The 18,946-nt window shown below is 40.3% G+C and overlaps 1 protein-coding gene across 6 annotated transcripts; it reads left to right on the top strand.

Annotated features, from left to right (window-relative positions):
* Positions 1-126: 126 nt before the first annotated feature.
* NHLRC3 (NHL repeat containing 3) lies at positions 127-18,704 on the top strand. 6 transcript variants are annotated; one of them, XR_011259391.1, is made up of 9 exons: positions 127-447; positions 848-1,006; positions 1,290-1,437; positions 4,434-4,634; positions 5,338-5,429; positions 6,556-6,668; positions 7,634-7,861; positions 12,452-12,555; positions 18,367-18,704. XR_011259391.1 is itself a non-coding variant. In XM_069601493.1 (8 exons), the coding sequence occupies exons 1-8, from the start codon at positions 364-366 to the stop codon at positions 12,486-12,488; spliced, it is 1,062 nt and encodes a 353-aa protein (XP_069457594.1). In that variant the 5' UTR covers positions 127-363; the 3' UTR covers positions 12,489-13,447. The 6 variants fall into 6 exon arrangements, 2 of the variants coding, with proteins under 2 accessions (XP_069457594.1, XP_069457595.1); XR_011259390.1 differs by lacking the exon at positions 18,367-18,704 and adding an exon at positions 15,371-16,742; XR_011259393.1 differs by lacking the exon at positions 18,367-18,704 and adding an exon at positions 13,875-13,899.
* Positions 18,705-18,946: the final 242 nt, after the last annotated feature.

The following is an 18,946-nucleotide window of genomic DNA, read 5'->3' as shown; positions in this document are numbered from 1 at the left end:
GCTCGTTTTTGATTGGTAAGTCCGAATTTAAAAGGATGTACGTCGAGTGGTTAAGGCATATCCACCGGCACCCCGACTTGGTGGACAGGAAAGGTCCACAGCTTGGATGGGCGGAAGGGCGGTCACGTGGTAAGCCCGGGGCTTGTGACGCGGCAGCGGGGAGGGAACGCGCCGGGAATGCGGAATCCCAGTGGGGACTGTGTTTCGCTCTGGTGTCCGGTGCTTTTTGGTTCTGAAACCTCGGGCATCCAGGGTAGGCGCTTTGGAGCTAAGAGTTCACTGCGGCGACGAACTGCCTGAGGCTGTCCTCCGGGCCCCAGGCGCCTGCCAGTCCTTCTCCCTCGCCAGTCTTCCCGTCCGGTCATGACGAGATTCTGGGTTTGCATAGCCGGCGCTGGCTTCTTTCTAGCGCTTCTGGTTTTGCATTCGCGGTTCTGTGCCTCTCGGGTGAGCTGGATGGTTAGGAAATTGCTTCTCGGGTAGCAGCATTCTTACGAGGTGGTCTTGGGATGGAGATGGAGCTGGTTCTATCACTGGCTCGTCTCAAAACTGCATCTGAGGCCGAACCGCCGACGTGTCGCCCCTTAGCGTTAAAAAGTTTGTAATGTGGTGTGTGCGTTCGGTTGTGTCTCACTCTTTGCGACCTCATGGACTGTAGCCAGCTGGGCTCCTCCGTCCATGGGATCCTCCAGGCAAGAAAACTGGAGTGCGTTGCCATGTCCTCCTCCAGGGCATCTTCCCCACCCAGGGAGAGAACTCTGGTCTCCTGCATTGCAGACAGATTCTTTACCGTCTGAGCCACCAGGGAAGTACACTGTCAGTTTCCTCATTTTCTCTTCCTCCCCAGCTCCCACCACATCTGCACTTGGCTTTTAAAATTTCCTGGAGAGCTGAGGAGATTCTTTACCGGCTAGATGTGGATTGGCCGAAGTATTCAGAATACTTCACCGGAGCAACATTTTGTGTTGCAGTTGACTCCCTCAACGGATTGGTTTATGTAGCCCAGGTAAGTAAAACTGGGATTTTTGTTTTCAAAGTTACGAACGCAAAGAAAACAGCTTTCCTGTGTTACTGTACTAAGTATCTATGTACGTTTATGTTACGCCAGTTGTGGAATTTGTTTTTTTTTAGTGTTTTGGTTTTGAGCTTGATAGAGGTTAATATTGTTTGGTTTTGTAAACATTACATCATTTCTTGGTTAACCTTTGACTTCTGTTTCTCGTTGTGAAAATAATGATTGCTTCCTTAAAACTGATCCTATCTAAGCAGTTATTTTTGTATACCTTCAGAGAGGGGATAACATCCCAAAGGTATTAGTGTTCACAGAGGATGGATATTTCCTACGATCCTGGAATTATACAGTTGACACACCTCATGGTATATTTGCAGCCAGTACACCACAGGAAAAATCCGTCTGGATCACGGATGTAGGAAGTGGTATGTGTAGTAATATCTCTTAAATTATCTTGCTAGAAACCTCCTCTTTGCCCATGTTCTTGCCTGTCCATTTTAAAATCAGAGTGGCCTAATCTATTTGTAATTTCTTCAGTGATTTGTGAAATCACCTTTCTAAATTTTTATATCGTCATTATGTATAATTGAGACATTTAACAAGGAGGCTATCATTGTGATCTTTCCTTTAATTTGTCACGGGACTTTTGCATGTTAAAATATCAGTTGCTCTTCTTAGATTACTTCTGTGAAGCCAAATAAAATGGTAGTCTCTAAAAGCTAATAAATGGGGTCTTTGCCTTTTGGGGTTGTTTTCCTTTACCACTTGTCTGAGAGATTTTGCTGAGAAACCAGAACTGCTTTCTTGCCCAGAGTGCAAGATTTGCAGAAACTGCTGGTGGTGTGAATGCTTCTGAAGTCCTGCTGACTTTAGCATGTCTGAAACCTTTCCATTAAATAATTTTAGTAGGGTGTGCAGGCGGTGCTAGTGGTAAAGAACCCACCTGTCAATGCAGGAGACATGAGACTTGGGTTTGATCCGTAAGGTAGGAAGATCCCATGGGGGAGGGCATGGCAACCCACTCCAGTATTCTTGTCTGGAGAATCCCATGGACCAAGGAGCCTGGTCCATAGAATTGCAGAGAGTCAGACATGACGGAAGTGACCTAGGACACACACATGCTGCCAAAGTAAGCACAGTTGAAGTTACAGCTGTGAGAATAGTGTTCAGAGATAGCTGTTGCCTGTGCTTGTGATTTAAGATAAGAAGATTTAAGAGATAACGCAGCACTGTTTATAATAGCCAGGACATGGAAACAACCTAGATGTCCATCAGCAGATGAATGGATAAGAAAGCTGTGGTACATATACACAATGGAGTATTACTCAGCCGTTAAAAAGAATTCATTTGAATCAGTTCTGATGAGATGGATGAAACTGGAGCCAATTATACAGAGTGAAGTAAGCCAGAAAGAAAAACACCAATACAGTATACTAACACATATATATGGAATTTAGGAAGATGGCAATGACGACCCTGTATGCAAGACAGGAAAAAAGACACAGATGTGTATAACGGACTTTTGGACTCAGAGGGAGAGGGAGAGGGTGGGATGATTTGGGAGAATGGGAATTCTAACATGTATATTATCATGTAAGAATTGAATCGCCAGTCCATGTCTGACGTAGGGTGCAGCATGCTTGGGGCTGGTGCATGGGGATGACCCAGAGAGATGTTGTGGGGAGGGAGGTGGGAGGGGGGGTCATGTTTGGGAACGCATGTAAGAATTAAAGATTTTAAAATTAAAAAAATAAATAAATTAAAAAAAATTTAAAAAAAAGAGATAACCTGGTATTATTATTTCAGGATCTCAGGAAATAAAGAGCTCTTAAAGAAAATATTTCTAGTCTTGTGCCAGATAAGTTCATGGCTTGAAGGTCATTCTGTTCCCCCACTTTGGGTTAATTCAGATACCATTTTGGAATTAAAGAGGTCTCAGGTTTTGTGAACAGTGCACTAACCATATCTGTTCTCAGTACCCAGAAGATTTCTGAGCCTTAGTCCATGAGTCCTTTATTTCAAGCTATATTTTGGATGGTAAGATTTTGGTTAAATCAGAAAATCTTGGTTACTTCTGAGCTTATTGTTAGACCTTACTGACGTTTGACTATTTTTGCTGCTTTTTTTTTTTTCCCCTTTTCGGGATTCACGGTTAAAAGGAGGCCTTCACTTTTTACTTCCTTCCACTCATGTGATCCTTTTTTATAAAATACTTGACTGGTTCCCGGAAACAGAAAGAACACACATTTTGCTTTCATTCTTTCCATTATAGCTTGTTTTTCCATGCACAGATCTGAAGACAGTTTTTCTATTTCTTCCTATATTTCAAAGAATAAATGCTCTTTAGTTAAAACATGGCTGCATGTTAGCCATTAAAAAAAAAAAGCCCACTGTTTACTGGTATCCTTTTTCCAATTCCTTAGAGACTTTGAAGTTTGTTTTCTTTACTGTTTTGCTCTCAATTATTGCTACAAAGTTTAGCTCAAGTCTCCAAAGGATGTATAATAATAAATTGTCAAGATAGGATGCAATGCAAGCTGATTCACACTGTTTCCAGTTTATCATTTGAATGCCTACCAGTTACTTGGTCTTGATATGCCTTCAAGTTGGTTTCTGTTAAATTGCTTTATCGTTTTTCCTTTTTTATTAATATTCCAGTTTATGCTTTGCTTGTAATAATTTTAACTCTATGGAAAGATTTATTCCTTATTTAGGAAAGAAAAGCTAATGGGTTAAATTTTGTATTTGTTTCCACTTGGAGAAAATGTGGCTTAAAAAAAGTCAGTATTGTTATGAGCCAGTGTTGCTTTTAAAAAAAAAAAAGCTTTAAAAAATGAACACGAAAATAGATATATGTGTCTGTATTATAAAGAACTTTTTCATTGAGCTACTGAAACTGAGATGTGCCCATGAGTAACTGAAATAGTTTTCAAATATGAGTTGTTCAAGTTCTTCTTGATTTTCTTTTGATTCCTTTTTCTTTTTAAATTTTACACCTGAGTATAGTTGATTAACAGTGTTCTGTTTCAGGTGTACAGCAAAGTGATTCAGTTATGTGTATAGATGTAGCTTGATTTTGTTGTTCAAATAATGTTTATTGAAAGTCATAAGATAAAAAAAGAAAATGATGTGCCAATACTTTTACATCATGAGCCTTCTGTTTTAGGAGTCAGTTCTCTTTGGTTGTATATATTTTATTTAGAATCTATTTATTTTGGAGTACATGAGATTCTAGTCTGAATAGATTTGGCTATAACGAATGAAGCTTCATTGCTTGTCAGATATAATACATTTAATTATTAGTGTTTAAACTTTTTATTGCTGTTTAATTTTCTCAGATTTTTTGCTCTCAGCTTACTTGAAACATGTAAATGTTTGTGCAGTGGTTATATTTGTGAAATATGCATGTTTGTCTTTATAGGATTCTATGGTCATACTATTAAAAAATACAATTCCTTTGGTGATCTTGTTCAAGTTTTGGGGACCCCAGGCAAAAAAGGCACTGGTTTGAACCCCCTGCAGTTTGATAACCCTGCGGAATTACATGTAGATGACACAGGAGATATTTACATTGTGGATGGAGATGGAGGGTTGAATAACAGGCTGATCAAATTGTCCCAAGGTACGTGGCTTAGTTTTGTGCGGTGTTCTCAGAGCATCACTCAGTTAGTTGGCTCTCATTTGTCTGACACTGAGCAGAGCTTCAGTCAGCGCCTCTGTCTTCACATTGCCTTCTCTGTGCCCCTGTGTCTTCACACCTCCTCCCCTCTCTCTTATCTGGGCACTGGTCACTGGGTGCACTCTAAACCCAGTCATCTCCACCTCAGGATCCTTAACTGTATCCGCAAAGGCCCGGTTTCCAGTAAGGTCACAGTCACAGCTTTGGAGATTTGAGACTGGGGCGTGTCTCTTTTTTGGGGGGTTGGGGGCGAGAGGGACATCTTCAGCACGATACAGGGGCATTAAAAATGGCCACCTACAAAATCGTAATTTGTAAGCTCAGAGACAAGGTAATACCAAATAACATATTGATTATGAGGGGGAACCAATTTGAAGAAGAGGTTGGCATGAACCCTAAACAATGATATTTGGGTTATGAAAAATTTAAGTGGAGAAAACCATTGAAGAAGCTGATTGCTTGAAACAGAGAAGGAATTTTTTTTCAAGCATATAGATTAGACAAATTTACATAAACAGAAAGCCAGGAAGGCATAATCAGCTCAGGGTGTAATTGAATAGTTTGTAACTCATGACATACAATATAACATGCTAATGCATAAGGCATTCTACATGTTGTACCGACCAGGTGTGTTTACCGTTTGTAGATTTTATGATCCTTTGGCTGCGTGGAGAAAATGGAACAGGGCCTGCTAAGTTCAACATACCCCATAGTGTTACAGTGGATTCCACTGGTCGGGTAAGTATATGGTCTGATCTCTGTGTTTGGACTGTCTGATTGTATGGGGGTGGGGCATGTATCAATATATATGGATGTTGGTGTACATATGCCTGTCTGCACACCTGGATGTGTGTGTATGTTAGTGAATGTGTGTATCTCAGGGCGTCTGGGCTGTTCCTCCAGGACTGGGTATACCCACGTACTCTTCTACATACCTCTGCAGCCCTGGGCACATGTCATTAAAAACCATTTCACTGAGACTTCCCTGGCCATCCAGTCATTAACCCTCCATGCCTCCAATACAGGGGGTGCAGGTTCAATCCCTGGTTGGGGAACTGGGATCCTGCATGCTGTTCGGGGCAGCCAAAAGATGAAGAAGAAAACAAAACCAAAACACAATATCCATTTCACTGTTTGTATGCCGTGGGTTGTATACATCAAACCCAGTACACCAAATGTCGCTTAGAGCCAGTCTGCCTTCCTGTATTACAGTAACAGTTCCCTGAAGAACTCAAGACAGCCTGTCGCAAACCTAAATGAAACCTACTGTTATCATGCTTTATATGTCACTGAAATCTCTCAAGCTTCCTCTTTTAAGTGCTTTGGCACTTTGGAGAAACCCTCGTAAATACGGTGGAAGTTTAAGGATGCGGTACGAGAGAACAGCTGGCTTCCCACTGGCCTCAGCCCCTAAGGATGTGGGCTGCTTTTCCACATCTTGGTCTTGTTGGCTGACCCAGGAACCGGGAGGTTGGAGGGACTCAGTGATAGCAGACGCTTGTTACAGGAGTGAGTGAGTGACTGCTTCTCAGTGTCTCCTGATTCCCTGCATGACAGTGGAGTGCTCCAGCTGTTTAGCCAGATGCTTAGCATAGCAGCCAGAACATGCTAGGCTTTGGGTCAAACCCATGTGTGGCTTTCCCATCTATTGTAAGCTCACTCCAAACTATTTAACCTTTCTGTAGTTGAATTTCTTATCTGAAAATGGGGCTTTAACATGCTCTCCTTTGGGGTCCTCTAAGTCCTCGATGGGAGTGCTTATGAAACTACTGAAAATAAACAGTCATTCTCTCCCCCTCTTCTTTTTCCTTCCTTTTCATTATGATGTGGACATTCTCCAGTCACCGTCTTTCTGCATTCGCAGGTGTGGGTGGCTGACCGAGGCAATAAAAGACTTCAGGTGTTTGATAAAGACACAGGGGATTGGTTGGGAGAGTGGAAGAACTGTTTCTCGGAAGAGGGGCCTTCTGCAGTCAGGTAATCGTTTCTTTTTTTGTTTTTAAATGCTTGTTTAATTTGGTTTTTGTTAGTTTCTCTGAAGAGCTAGCTGAAAGTTTAAAATATTTGTTGTGGATTTTAAGCAGGGAAAAGGAGGAAGGATAGAAGTACTCACAGAACATGGAATCACGTTTCAGATTCAGGCAAAGTGCTCAGTTGCTTCAGTCGTGTCAGACTGTTTGTGACCCTATGGACTGTAGCCACCAGGCTCCTCTGTCCATGCAGGCAAGAATATAGGAGCGGGTTGCCATGCCCTCCTGCAGGGCATCTTCCTGACCCAGGGATAGAACCCTTGTCTCTGGCAGTTCCTGCATTGGCAGGCAGGTTCTTTACGACTAGCACCATCTAGGAACCGCACCCCATATCCCACTCCCCCGCCCCCCAGGCAGAGTGCAAGCGGTTAAACTCTCATGTGTTTGAGATAATAAAGGGTGGCCCTTCTTGCAGCCTCTGCCTTTGAGGTGTGGTGTATTTTTAAACATAGAATAAAAAGTAAAACCTGGAGTCTGTAGTTTCAGACCCAGCTTGACACCAATTCTCCATTAGTTTATTTGTGTGTTATTTTTAATACTCTGCTCAGTGTTATGTGGCAACCTGGATGGAAGGGGAGTTTGGGGGAGAATGGATACATGGATATGAATGGCTGAATCCATTCTCTGCCCACCTGAAACTACCACAACATTGTTAATCAGCTATACTTCAGTGTAAAATAAAAAGTTTAAAAAAAAAAGTAGTAAGCTAATCATTTTTGGCTAAGTCTATCATCACAAATCTCTTGTTCCCTCAGGGGCAGAGTCAGATCAATTTTAAATGTCCTTTAAAGGAACCCTTCAGCAGGTGGGTCCTTGTACAAGATGTAATATTGTAGGGATACGTACGTGTATTGCAAAAATGAACATTTATGTTAGTTTTGCACGGTTGATGGTGTGACATCTCCTCCTCAGGTTTACTCCTGATGGTAAATACGTGGTCGTGGCCCAGCTGAATCTGAGCCGGCTCTTAATCCTGGTGGCGCCCCCGGTAGGAAACATCGGTGACTGCTCTGTGGTCAGCACAATCCAGCTGGCCGATCAAGTCTCCCCGCATCTCTTAGATGTCAGCAGGGAGACCGGAGCAGTCTACGTAGCCGAAATTGGAGCAAAGCAAGTGCAAAAATACATCCCTGTGAATAGGTATTTCTCTTTATTCAGTTCATAACTGTTGGTTTTTGTTTTTGTTTTCTGGAGGTTTTTTAGTTGGAAGTTCAGATCCTCAGATTCTCGAATTTGCTGTTAGATACTCTCAACTGATGTTGAGGCACAAGGATTTGTTTCTTTTTTTTTGCCTGACCTTGTTGTCAGAGAGATACATGTTTTTATATCATCATGAACCAGGTTGTTGGGCATTCTTGTGATTTAGTTCCACTTCAGTGTGCACAAGGATGTTTTAAAGAAATGTAACTAATGAAGAATAGGACGGGAAAGAGAGACTAGGGTAATAACCCAGTAATTTGCCCTCTAGACTCATTTTCCCTGGCGGGGAAGCAGAGAAATTAACATGGGTTTGCAGCATAATTTATTGAATTTCATATAGGTAGCACAAACTTTCTCTTTATTTGCTTCATAAACAGTGAAGTGCTTGAGAGATGGGATCTTGATTAACGAGAACCCACAGGGCGCCGGGCCCTGAAGATGCAGACGTGAAGAGGCAGGGTTGTCTGCGTGCCTTTGAGTAGCTTACAGTCCACACAACGTGGTGACAGTAACACGCGCGATTGGACTTCTGGAAGAGGAGCGACAGGTCTGAGTTGAGGAGTCTTTGCAGGGGAATCAGTTTCAGCTCCAACTGGAAAAACTGAGGAGGAAAAAACCATGAGTTTCGGGTAGAGAAGTGATGAAAAATCGCACCGTTGCTGTGAACCTCAGCAGGCTTTCTTTTAATGGCCCAATTTAGCTTTGGTTGTTTAGCTCAGGGGTCCCCAGCCTTTGGGCTGTGGACAGGTTGGTACCGCCTATCAGGTCAGCAGCAGCGTTAGATTAGAAATAAAGTGCACAAATGAACGTAATGCACCTGAATAACCCTGAAACCATCCTCCCCATCGCCTGGTCTGGGGAGAAACTGTCTTCCATGAAACTGGTCCCTGGTGCCAAAAAGGTTGGGGACCGCGGCTTTAGCTGTAAGATGCTTCATCTCAATCCTTAAACACAGAAATAAAGTGGCTGGTGTCTAAGCCCTTTAGCAAGGGATCTTAAAAATAACTAGAATGTTTTTAAAGGTAGCAAGAAAAATACGTTCTCTTCTCGGTGCCTCTTTTCTTCCTTTTTCTTTTTTTTCACATGAACTCTGTCTGTTCCTAACTTTTGTCTGCCTCAAAGAAGTTTTAGATTTATTTATATAAGGGTGTGTGCCAAACACTTGGAGCTATTAAGATGAATAATTTCCTGCTTTTTCTTTCTGCATCTTTTTTTAACCCATTTGTTCTGAATATTAACCTCGCAATTAAGACCATTTTTTCAGTTTGTTCTAGTTTATTCTTGAGTTGAAAGGAAACTTGCCATATTACAGTCTATTTCACATCATTCTTTGCCTTTTCTCATATCAGTTCAGTTCAGTTCAGTCGCTCAGTTGTGTCCGACTCTTTGCGACCCCATGAATCACAGCACGCCAGGCCTCCTGTCCATCACCGTCTCCTGGAGTTCACTCAGACTCACATCCATCGAGTCAGTGATGCCATCCAGCCATCTCATCCTCTGTGTCGTCCCCTTCTCCTCCTGCCCCCAATCCCTCCCAGCATCAGACTCTTTTCCAGTGAGTCAACTCTTCGCATGAGGTGGCCAAAGTACTGGAGTTTCAGCTTCAGCATCATTCCTTCCAAAGAAATCCCAGGGCTGATCTCCTTTAGAATGGACTGGTTGGATCTCCTTGCAGTCCAAGGGACTCTCAAGAGTCTTCTCCAACACCACAGTTCAAAAGCATCAATTCTTTGGTGCTCAGCTTTCTTCACAGTCCAACTCTCACATCCATACATGACCACAGGAAAAACCATAGCCTTGACTAGACGGACCTTTGTTGCCAAAGTAATGTCTCTGCTTTTGAATATGCTATCTAGGTTGTTCATAACTTTTCTTCCAAGAAGTAAGGGTCTTTTAATTTCATGGCTGCAGTCACCATCTGCAGTGATTTTGGAGCCCAGAAAGATAAAGTCTGACACTGTTTCTACCGATTCCCCATCTATTTCCCATGAAGTGATGGGACCAGATGCCATGATCTTCGTTTTCTGAATGTTGAGCTTTAAGCCAACTTTTTCATTCCTCTTTCACTTTCATCAAGAGGCTTTTTAGTTCCTCTTCACTTTCTGCCATAAGGATGGTGTCATCTGCATATCTGAGGTTATTGATATTTCTCCCGGCAATCTTGATTCCAGCTTGTGCTTCTTCCAGCCCAGCGTTTCTCATGATGTACTCTGCATAGAAGTTAAATAAGCAGGGTGACAATATACAGCCTTGATGTACTCCTTTTCCTATTTGTAAGCAGTCTGTTGTTCATGTCCAGTTCTAACTGTTGCTTCCTGACCTGCATACAGATTTCTCAAGAGGCAGGTCAGGTGGTCTGGTATTCCCATCTCTTTCAGAATTTTCCACAGTTTATTGTGATCCACACAGGCAAAGGCTTTGGCATAGTCAATAAAGCAGAAATAGATGTTTTTCTGAAACTCTCTTGCTTTTTCGATGATCCAGCGCATGTTGGCAATTTGATCTCTAGTTCCTCTGCATTTTCTAAAACCCGCTTGAACATCTGGAAGTTCATGGTTCACGTATTGCTGAAACCTGGCTTGGAGAATTTTGAGCATTACTTTACTAGTGTGTGGGATGAGTGCAATTGTGCGGTAGTTTGACCATTCTTTGGCATTGCCTGCCTTTGGGATTGGAATGAAAACGGACCTTTTCCAGTCCTGTGGCCACTGCTGAGTTGTCCAAATTTGCTGGCATATTGAGTGCAGCACTTTCACAGCATCATCTTTCAGGATTTGAAATAGCTCCACTGGAATTCCATCACCTCCACTAGCTTTGTTCATAGTGATGCTTTCTAAGGCCCACTTGACTTCACATTTCAGGATGTCTGGCTCTAGGTGAGTGATCACACCATCGTGATTATCTTGGTCGTGAAGCTCTTTTTTGTACAGTTCTTCTGTGTATTCTTACCACCTCTTCTTAATATCTTCTGCTTCTGTTAGGTCCATACCATTCATATGATTTCTCATATCAGCCTGCCTTTTTATCCTAATCATGTGTCATGTGTGTTAGTCACTCAGTCGTGTCCAACTCTTTGTGACCCCATGGACTGTAGCCCACCAGGTTCCTCTGTCCATGGGATTCTCCAGGCAAGTTGCCATTCCCTTCTCCAGGGGATCCTCCTGACCCAGGGATTGAACCCAGGTCTCCTGCATTGCAGGCAGATTCTTCACTGTCTGAGCTGCCAGGGAAGCCTCTTTATCGCAGTGTTTATGGTAATCTACCAACGGAACTCTGTCCTGAGCTCCAAGACGTGCTTGTGCCACTGATTAAGCTGTGTGACCTGAACGAGTCACCGTCATTTTCTCTTCTGTAAATTGGACTGTCATTGTGTTTTCTCCTTCAGGAAGGCTGTGAGGTTCACGTGTGTAATAGTGAGGTTCACGTGTGCAATAGGCACAGATGTGCCCTTTGAATTCTGTAGTTCCAAGTACATTGAAGGCATCTTGTTAGAAAAGGTCCTTCTAAATGTGCTCTTTACCTGATACCAGCTATCAGTTTTGCCTTAATTTTGCATTTATCAAAATGCCATAAATTTATGCAGTTAGCCAAATAATAAATCTACTTGGATGAAAATAAATAGTTTGAGGTTTTGTTTGTTTTGCTTTCAAGTCAGATCAAGAAGTGCAAATGTCTCTTTGAAGGAATATAGGTTAGATTTTTGTCATTTCAAAAATGTTGTATTTAACTTTGTTTTATGCAAGATTCTTATACAACTTGCCGAAAGTAATAGTTGCGTGGACCTTGCTAACGTGTTTATTAGCATACTTGTAGTCATGGTATTTCACCTTTTTCCTCTGGATTAATTAGTTAAATTAATTGAGAAATGTGTTGTATTTTCTGTTAAATAAAAATTTTGCAAAGAAAATGCAGTATTGTCTGGTTTTCCAATTAACGTTTGATTTTGTTGTTATAAAAGCAGTATATAATTATGCCATTAAGTAATTTCAGCGATTACTGGTTGATACTGAGAGTATATCCTCCTCTTCATTCACATGTGAAGTGAGGGCTGAAGTGGGTAAATATTGGGAGAGGCTGTGACTTTAAGATGGTGGATGGGGTACAAATGATAGTGGTAACTAACTCTATTTTTGCATTAGAAATGGAATCTCTTTATGTCTCTACCATCTAGATCTGTTCTGGGAGAGAGGGATAGGGTGTTCTAACTTAAAAACCAAGGCTAAAAAAAAGAAAATCAAGACTACAGGTAATCTTTCTTAACCTCCACTAAAGCATCGAGCCTTTAGATTGGAATGTTTATCCATCAAAAGCATACATGCAATCTGATGAGAAGCTAAGGAGACCTATATACTTTGTAAAGCTCAGGCCATATTAAAGAACAACTTCAAACAATGAGGCTGCTAGGTCAAAAGCAATCAAGGCTCAACTTCCATTTTGCCTTTGTTTATTTTAAACATTACTGGATTTTAAAATAGGATCGATTGGATAGCCAACATTAAAACAGGTAACTCAGGTTTTTTTGCTCCTCAGACTCAGGAGAGTAAATCCAAATCAAAGTCTTTCATAGAGAGTCAGAATAAACCAAGTTTATTCAACAGAAATATTCAAAACAACGCACAAATGAAGACACTTAGGTGAGTATCATCTGCCCTACCTCTTCAAGCTACCTAGTTTGGAAAACAAAGCAGGCTTGCTTTTCAGCTTTTCTGGAAGGGGCCATTTGACACTTGTGTTACATTCTTGATACACAAGAGGGCAGCAGAGTCCTGCTTATGATAAGCATTTCTTGAAATCAAAGTGGGCATCTTTATACTTGACCTATACGTGACCTTCTTTATATTTCTGATTTTTAAAAATCTGAGGCAGTAGTGTTAACCATACTTTTAATTTTCCTTCAGCTTGTTTGCATCTTGAGGAAATTGGTTTATAGGTGACATCTTCCAAGGGTTGTTGGAAGTATTTACTGCTTTATTGGACGTTTCCATGCTTAAGAGAAAAAGGGTTAAATCTTTTCAGTAATTCAAACTAATATCTAGAAGTGAATAACTCATTTTAAACATTTAAAATTGTAACCTGAAGGCATACTTAGTACAACAGAAAATGTATCTGTTACCAGAGAGTTATTTTTCTTCTACTAGCCTTGTTGTTGTGTTTAACAATTTTGTCACGTGGTTGCTGACTCTTGCTGATAAGAATGATGGATTATTTTATAGAGAGGCCCAGTGATTTATCCACTATGTACTTACCCATAGAATTCCTGAGTGTATTAAGTAAATCAATCCTCTGAACATTTAATGACATTTAATACAGATACTCTCTTTGTATGTAAGAACTGAGTGGCATTTGAACAATGAAAAATAGCACTCTGGAACTTTTGTTTCTTCCATTGTAAGCAATGAAATGATACTGTTATGATTCAGTTCTGCTTCTGTGATATTTGTAAAGAAAACGTGTTACATGATGTAACACGTGAAACAAGCATGTTTTGAAATGAGCATCTTGTTAAGTGGAATCTTTTGAATAAAATCTTTTAAAAGGTAGATCAAATTACCTTTGTAATGTGTTACAACAGTGTCATATCCTAAACTTGCTCCTCAGTTTTCAGCCACTTCATTCTCAAGAAAGAGAATCATAGTAGCATGTTCCAAATCTCAGACTTATTCTTTACCAGAATCAATGTTAAAATTGATGTGTTAAAATACTATAATGTGTTCAAGTTTTCCCCATAGGACTTTTACATACAAATGGCCACAAAAGTTTATGTAACATTTTTCTTTAAATGTACAAGAGTATTTTAATGATTTGATGTTTACTGTATTTAAATACTAATTTTTAATTAAAGGGATATAGGAACTATGTATACATTTGGTTTGATCACTAATTTTAAAATTTTATCTAGTTTTTTTCTTTGTGTTTTCTGTGTGTGTGTGTCTGTTTAAATAAATGTGTAAAGAGCATTATGCTCAGATAGGTCAAAACAACTGTATCAAAAAAATTAACTGCAAATTACCATGGCTAGTTGTATACATTTAAAGACTCGTGGAGGAAAGCCTTATTTGGCAACAAACTGTCTAAAAAAGATTTGAAAGGTTTGTTGGCCAAAAGTATTACAAGCCTTGTTAGGAAACAATTTGTTGCAATCTCAGATAACAGTAGGTGTAAATATAATGGCAAGTTTATAAGACAGGATAGTCTGTGACCCTGGTAAACAAATCTGAGGTCTTGAAGTTTTCCTTTGGAATGCCACATTTTAAGGGAAAACCCCACAAATAGACTCCAGTCCCAAAGCAGGTGACCAAGATAATACTAATGTTAGGAAATAATTCTGAGACCTTGTAATGTGATCCTATAGTAGTAAACGACTCAGTGAGCTTTCCTCTAGAACTAAGACAATGAACAGAAATGGCAGAGTAGCCAATTGGCCCAGCCCAGTGAAAGAACCTTCTAGCAAAGAGCTGCAATGAAAGTGAAGTGAAAGTCCCTCTATTGTATTGGATTCTTTGCAACCCCATAGACTATATACAGTCCATGGAATTCTCCAGGCCAGAATACTGGAGTCGGTAGTCTTTCCCTTCTCCAGGGTATCTTCCCGACCCAGGGGTCAGATCCAGGTCTACCCACATTGCAGGCAGATTCTTTACCAGCTGAGCCACAGGGTAGCCCAAGAATACTGGAGTGGGTAGCCTATCCCCTTTCCAGTAGATCTTCCCGACCCAGGAATTGAAAGGGGTTTCCTGCATTGCAGGCAGATTCTTTACCAACTGAGCTATGAGGGAAGCCCTTAGCAGTGCAATGGACTGTGTTAATACTGCAAGTGGTAAAGCTTATTGGTACAGAAACCTGAAGTTAGTTTGACCTGAGTTCTGATCCAGGCCCTGCCACTTACTGTATCATTTTGAGGCTCTCTGCTTCATTTTTCTGATTTGTGAAGATAATAGTATTTTCCTCATAGGATTCTCGTGAATACAAATAAGATCATGCTTGGAGAGCATTATACTCAGTCCCCAACACACAGGAAGTACTTAGCAAGCCTGGAGAGAGCCCCCTGCAGCATTTAAGCCAAAGGTGGGCAGCCATGCCACCTTGGACACTTAGACTGGGAAGAGGACCCTCCTTATTTATGACTCTTGTGTTTAGTCACAGTATTGAAAACTAAATTTATAGTTGTGATAGACTAAGGTACCTATCACACAGAAATGCTATTTTTTTAAAAAAACACTTTTCAGTTTGCATTAAAGCTATTTATCAAACCATCAGATATGTACTTGCCAATTACCAGGAATCCAGTGATACGCAGGGTAAATTTTCTGGAATTTACATTCTGCTTGGGGGGGACAGAACAGTTTGAGTGGAACAGTGAGACACTGATGAGAACTTGTGGTGCATGTTAACACTTGATTGGCTAAATAAACATCCATTCCCAATCTTCTTTACCTTTTACCGCCTTAGATACTGGAAGAGCTAGGTGCTTGCCTCCTCAGCTTTGCGGCATCTGGAGGTAAACGTACGATGCGGTATGGTCTGGCCAGGGTGGCCCTGGGACTTCTGGAAGATCATCTGGTTTCTTTGACTTAGAAAAATGTATCTTTAGCACCATCTTCTCTCTTGAACTTAAATGTGATGCCTGGAGTGACAGCAGCCCTTTTGGAACTATAAAGCAGCAGGCCAGCATTCTTAAGGAAGGCAGTAAGCTGGAAGGAGCCTGGATTTTTATGATTGGGAAACTACCGAACTGGTCTTCTAGTTCCTTTCTCCAGACTTATGATGTGAGATAATTAAATATTTTAGTTACTTAAGCCTCTGTTAGTTGAATATTTTCTTGCAGATTAAATTATTCCTAAGAAATTCAGTGTTGAATTAACCTGTATTAATTTGGGAAGGACGGATATTTTTTATGGTTTTAAGGGTCTGTATCTAAGAAAATAAGTCACTCTGCTTTTGTGTCTTAAGTCCTTTCATAAGATTGTATTGGTGTTTTTTAAAAAAATACACATCCCAGGCCTTTCTTTTTAGACACATTTTGATTCTTGTGTTGAATTTATCCTGTGCGTTTATTAATAGTAGTTACTATAGTAGGATTTTTGCCCCCCATTTCTAATTAGTTTTTGGTAATATAGAGAAAAAGGATCAATTCTTTTTACATATATCTACTCACCTTTATAAGTCTTACTCATCTTAATTAGTTATTGGAGATATTCAGATATTCTAGGTATACAACTCTGAAAGTAAGGGTGAGTATACATCTTTCAATATTTTTATTGCTTGTTTGATTTTTAAACTTTCATTGCATTAGGTACACTGTTCAAAACAATGTTGAATGATAGTCGTGATATGGAATATCCTTATTTCTGATTTTAATGGAAATGGTACTTCACCAATTTATACAGTATTTGCTATAAAGTTTTGATAATTTTAATAATTAGGTTTTTCAATGTCTTGGATTTTTCTTTTGAGGGGGAGGGCATAGGATCTTAGTTTCCCCACCAGGGGTTGAACCTAGGCCACTGTAGTGAAAGTGCTGAGTCTTAACCATTGGACCACCAGGGAATTCCCGTCTTGGAATTTTATTAAAAATATTTAGTTTTATAAAATGGTTTTAGGGATTGATGTTTGCAATATGTTAATTAAAGTTATAGTATTTTCCACATTTATTGTTAGAAAAAAATTTACTTGCTCATAATTTCTTGCTTGGGATTTTATTCTTGAAAAAAAAGAGGGCAGTAGAGTTCCATTTATATACACTTGCTTCATTATATACACTTCTACCCATTTTCAAAAGGAATTTGAGTTTCTTCACAATAAAATGTTTTAAATATGTTAATATATGTCAAAAATTGTGTGAGATGAGGAAAGTACATTTATTCAAAACCTAGATTAATAATAGGTACAGCAGTTAAACAGTAAGTTAATTCTAAACTTTCTTGTAGCCATAGTAAAGAAGGAAACATGAATATGTAATTTTCATCTGATACAAGGAAGTAGATCTGTTTTTAAGAAACAAAAACTTTTCCCCCAACTTTTCTCATCATGAGAAGACTAAAAAGGGACACAGAGATGAGATAAAGGCATGAGCTACCCAGGTCATCCGTGTTCCCTCCTCCCCCATCAGTAGACTTTCAGAACCTGGAAGACTAGCCAGGGGATGAGTGAGCTGCTGGGCTTGGGTGTGAAATTTAAGGCTCATCAGAACACTCATCAAGATAAACGATAGTTTAAGGCAGTATTTTAAAAAAAAATGCAAAAAAGTCTCTGATGAAGAAAGTATCAGACTTTTAAATAAAGACAGGACTCAGCAAGATATGTATGAGGTTGAGGCAATGGAGGCCACATTATACAAGGAGGATTAGATCCTACTTTTTTTTTTAACTTTTTGGCCATGCCATGAAGCCTGTGGGATCCTAGTTCCCCTACCAAGGATGGAATCCGTTCCCTCAGCAGTGAAAGCATAGTTTTTCACTAGGACCACTAGGGAAGTCCCTAGTTTATTTTTTTGTTGCACCTAGTTTATTTACTTTGTGTTGAACCCGATACCCCAGCAGTGAAAGCCCGGACCTCCAAGGAAGTCCCTAGATCCTACTTTAATTTAAAATGTTGATATTGTCTTCATTTTTTCCATTAGCTTTGAACTTTAGAATGTTGTATTAAAATATTACTTACCTTGATTGCCATATTTTGGGCACCCCCTTAAATTTTGTGCCCAAGCAGAGGGCCTCACTTACCTCACCCTCATCTGAATTTTGGGAAGAAAAGAGACTGGAAAACCGATCGGAGCCTGAGGAATAGTCCTGGGGACTCATGAAAGAGGAAGCCTCACTAAGAACATCCCAGACCAGACTCCTTTTCATGCATTATTTCATCTGTAATTACTCCCCAAGGCAGCTATTAGCATAATGGTTTATCTAAGGAACCGAGTGTCAATGTGGAAGAGTAGAAAGCAACCAAACCTGGTTTCACCCAAGATCTACGTGCCTCAAAAGCCTTGCTGTTCCCACTGTTGATACAGGGGCCTCATCGCTGCTCAGCACAATTCTTGACATTTGCGCCACCTTTCAGGTCAGAAGCTCTACTGTGTGAAGACAAAAATCACAATGAGAAATTTCACTTGAAGCTGCCTGAGATTTTAAACCCTAGCTTTTCTCTTCCTGACGCTCTCTAAAAAATAACTATTCTTCCTGAGTTGCTTGTATGTTCAAGTAAGAAGCTTCTGACAGAGTGGTGGTGGGATGCACCCTTCTTTGTATTGGTCTGCCATGTGCTGGGCCACAGCATTGCTGAGACAAAAGGTCGGTCAGTTAAGTGAATCCAGCGGCAGTGTACACTCGTGTTATCAATCTAGCCAGTTACGGCAATTCATATTGGGTGCGGTGAGAAGAGAGCTGTGTTTGGAGTCTGAAATGAAGTTGACTGCCAATACGTGATTTTGAATCATTTATTCATTTCTCTAGGGTTTCAGATTCCTTTTGTATGGAATTTTTTCCATGAAAATATGATTGTGTGAAATCCTCCCTTCTTTTAAGCCCACCTGATCCATTGATGAAGAAAGTACATTGTGATTTCAACAGTCACGTGGGGAACCTGGGCTCAGTCAATACTTCTGCCAATTCCTAAATGTAAATAAGGCATACAGCCTATCTGGATCAAACCTATCAATAAATGACTATGTATAGGGCTAGCTCCACTAATGACTTCATCACCGCTTTTTGTGGTAATCGCTGGGACATCTACCAGGACTTGTCCTGTCATAAATAGAGGATTGCTATGAATAAATGCATTGTTTGTCTTATTTGTACAAGTTCTTCGGTGAACCATAACCATTACCTAAGAAATCATCTTTTGACTTCCAAAAACTAACATTTTAAGAATCAGACTGGACATAGTCTTTCAAGCAGAATTAATCAAATAGCTCTTTGCACCTTAAGAGTTGAGGCACAATTTGGTTGTATTTCTTTCACCTTTGTATACCCAAAGCCAGGAACAGTGCCTGGCTAATAGTGGGTTCCTCCGAAGATAAAACATAGATGTTTT

Source organism: Ovis canadensis, chromosome 10, assembly GCF_042477335.2.
Source record: "Ovis canadensis isolate MfBH-ARS-UI-01 breed Bighorn chromosome 10, ARS-UI_OviCan_v2, whole genome shotgun sequence".
In the NCBI taxonomy this organism is placed as follows: domain Eukaryota; kingdom Metazoa; phylum Chordata; class Mammalia; order Artiodactyla; family Bovidae; genus Ovis; species Ovis canadensis.
Note: the sequence above shows the minus strand (reverse complement) of the source record. Positions and strands in the feature narration are given on the sequence as shown.

Excerpts from the sequence above, each read along its gene's own strand:
- NHLRC3 (XM_069601493.1), top strand. The coding sequence starts at position 364 with ATGACGAGATTCTGGGTTTGCATAGCCGGCGCTGGCTTCTTTCTAGCG. Across the intron at positions 1,438-4,433 it reads GATCACGGATGTAGGAAGTG|GATTCTATGGTCATACTATT; the intron begins GTATGTGTAGTA and ends TTGTCTTTATAG. Across the intron at positions 4,635-5,337 it reads GCTGATCAAATTGTCCCAAG|ATTTTATGATCCTTTGGCTG; the intron begins GTACGTGGCTTA and ends TACCGTTTGTAG.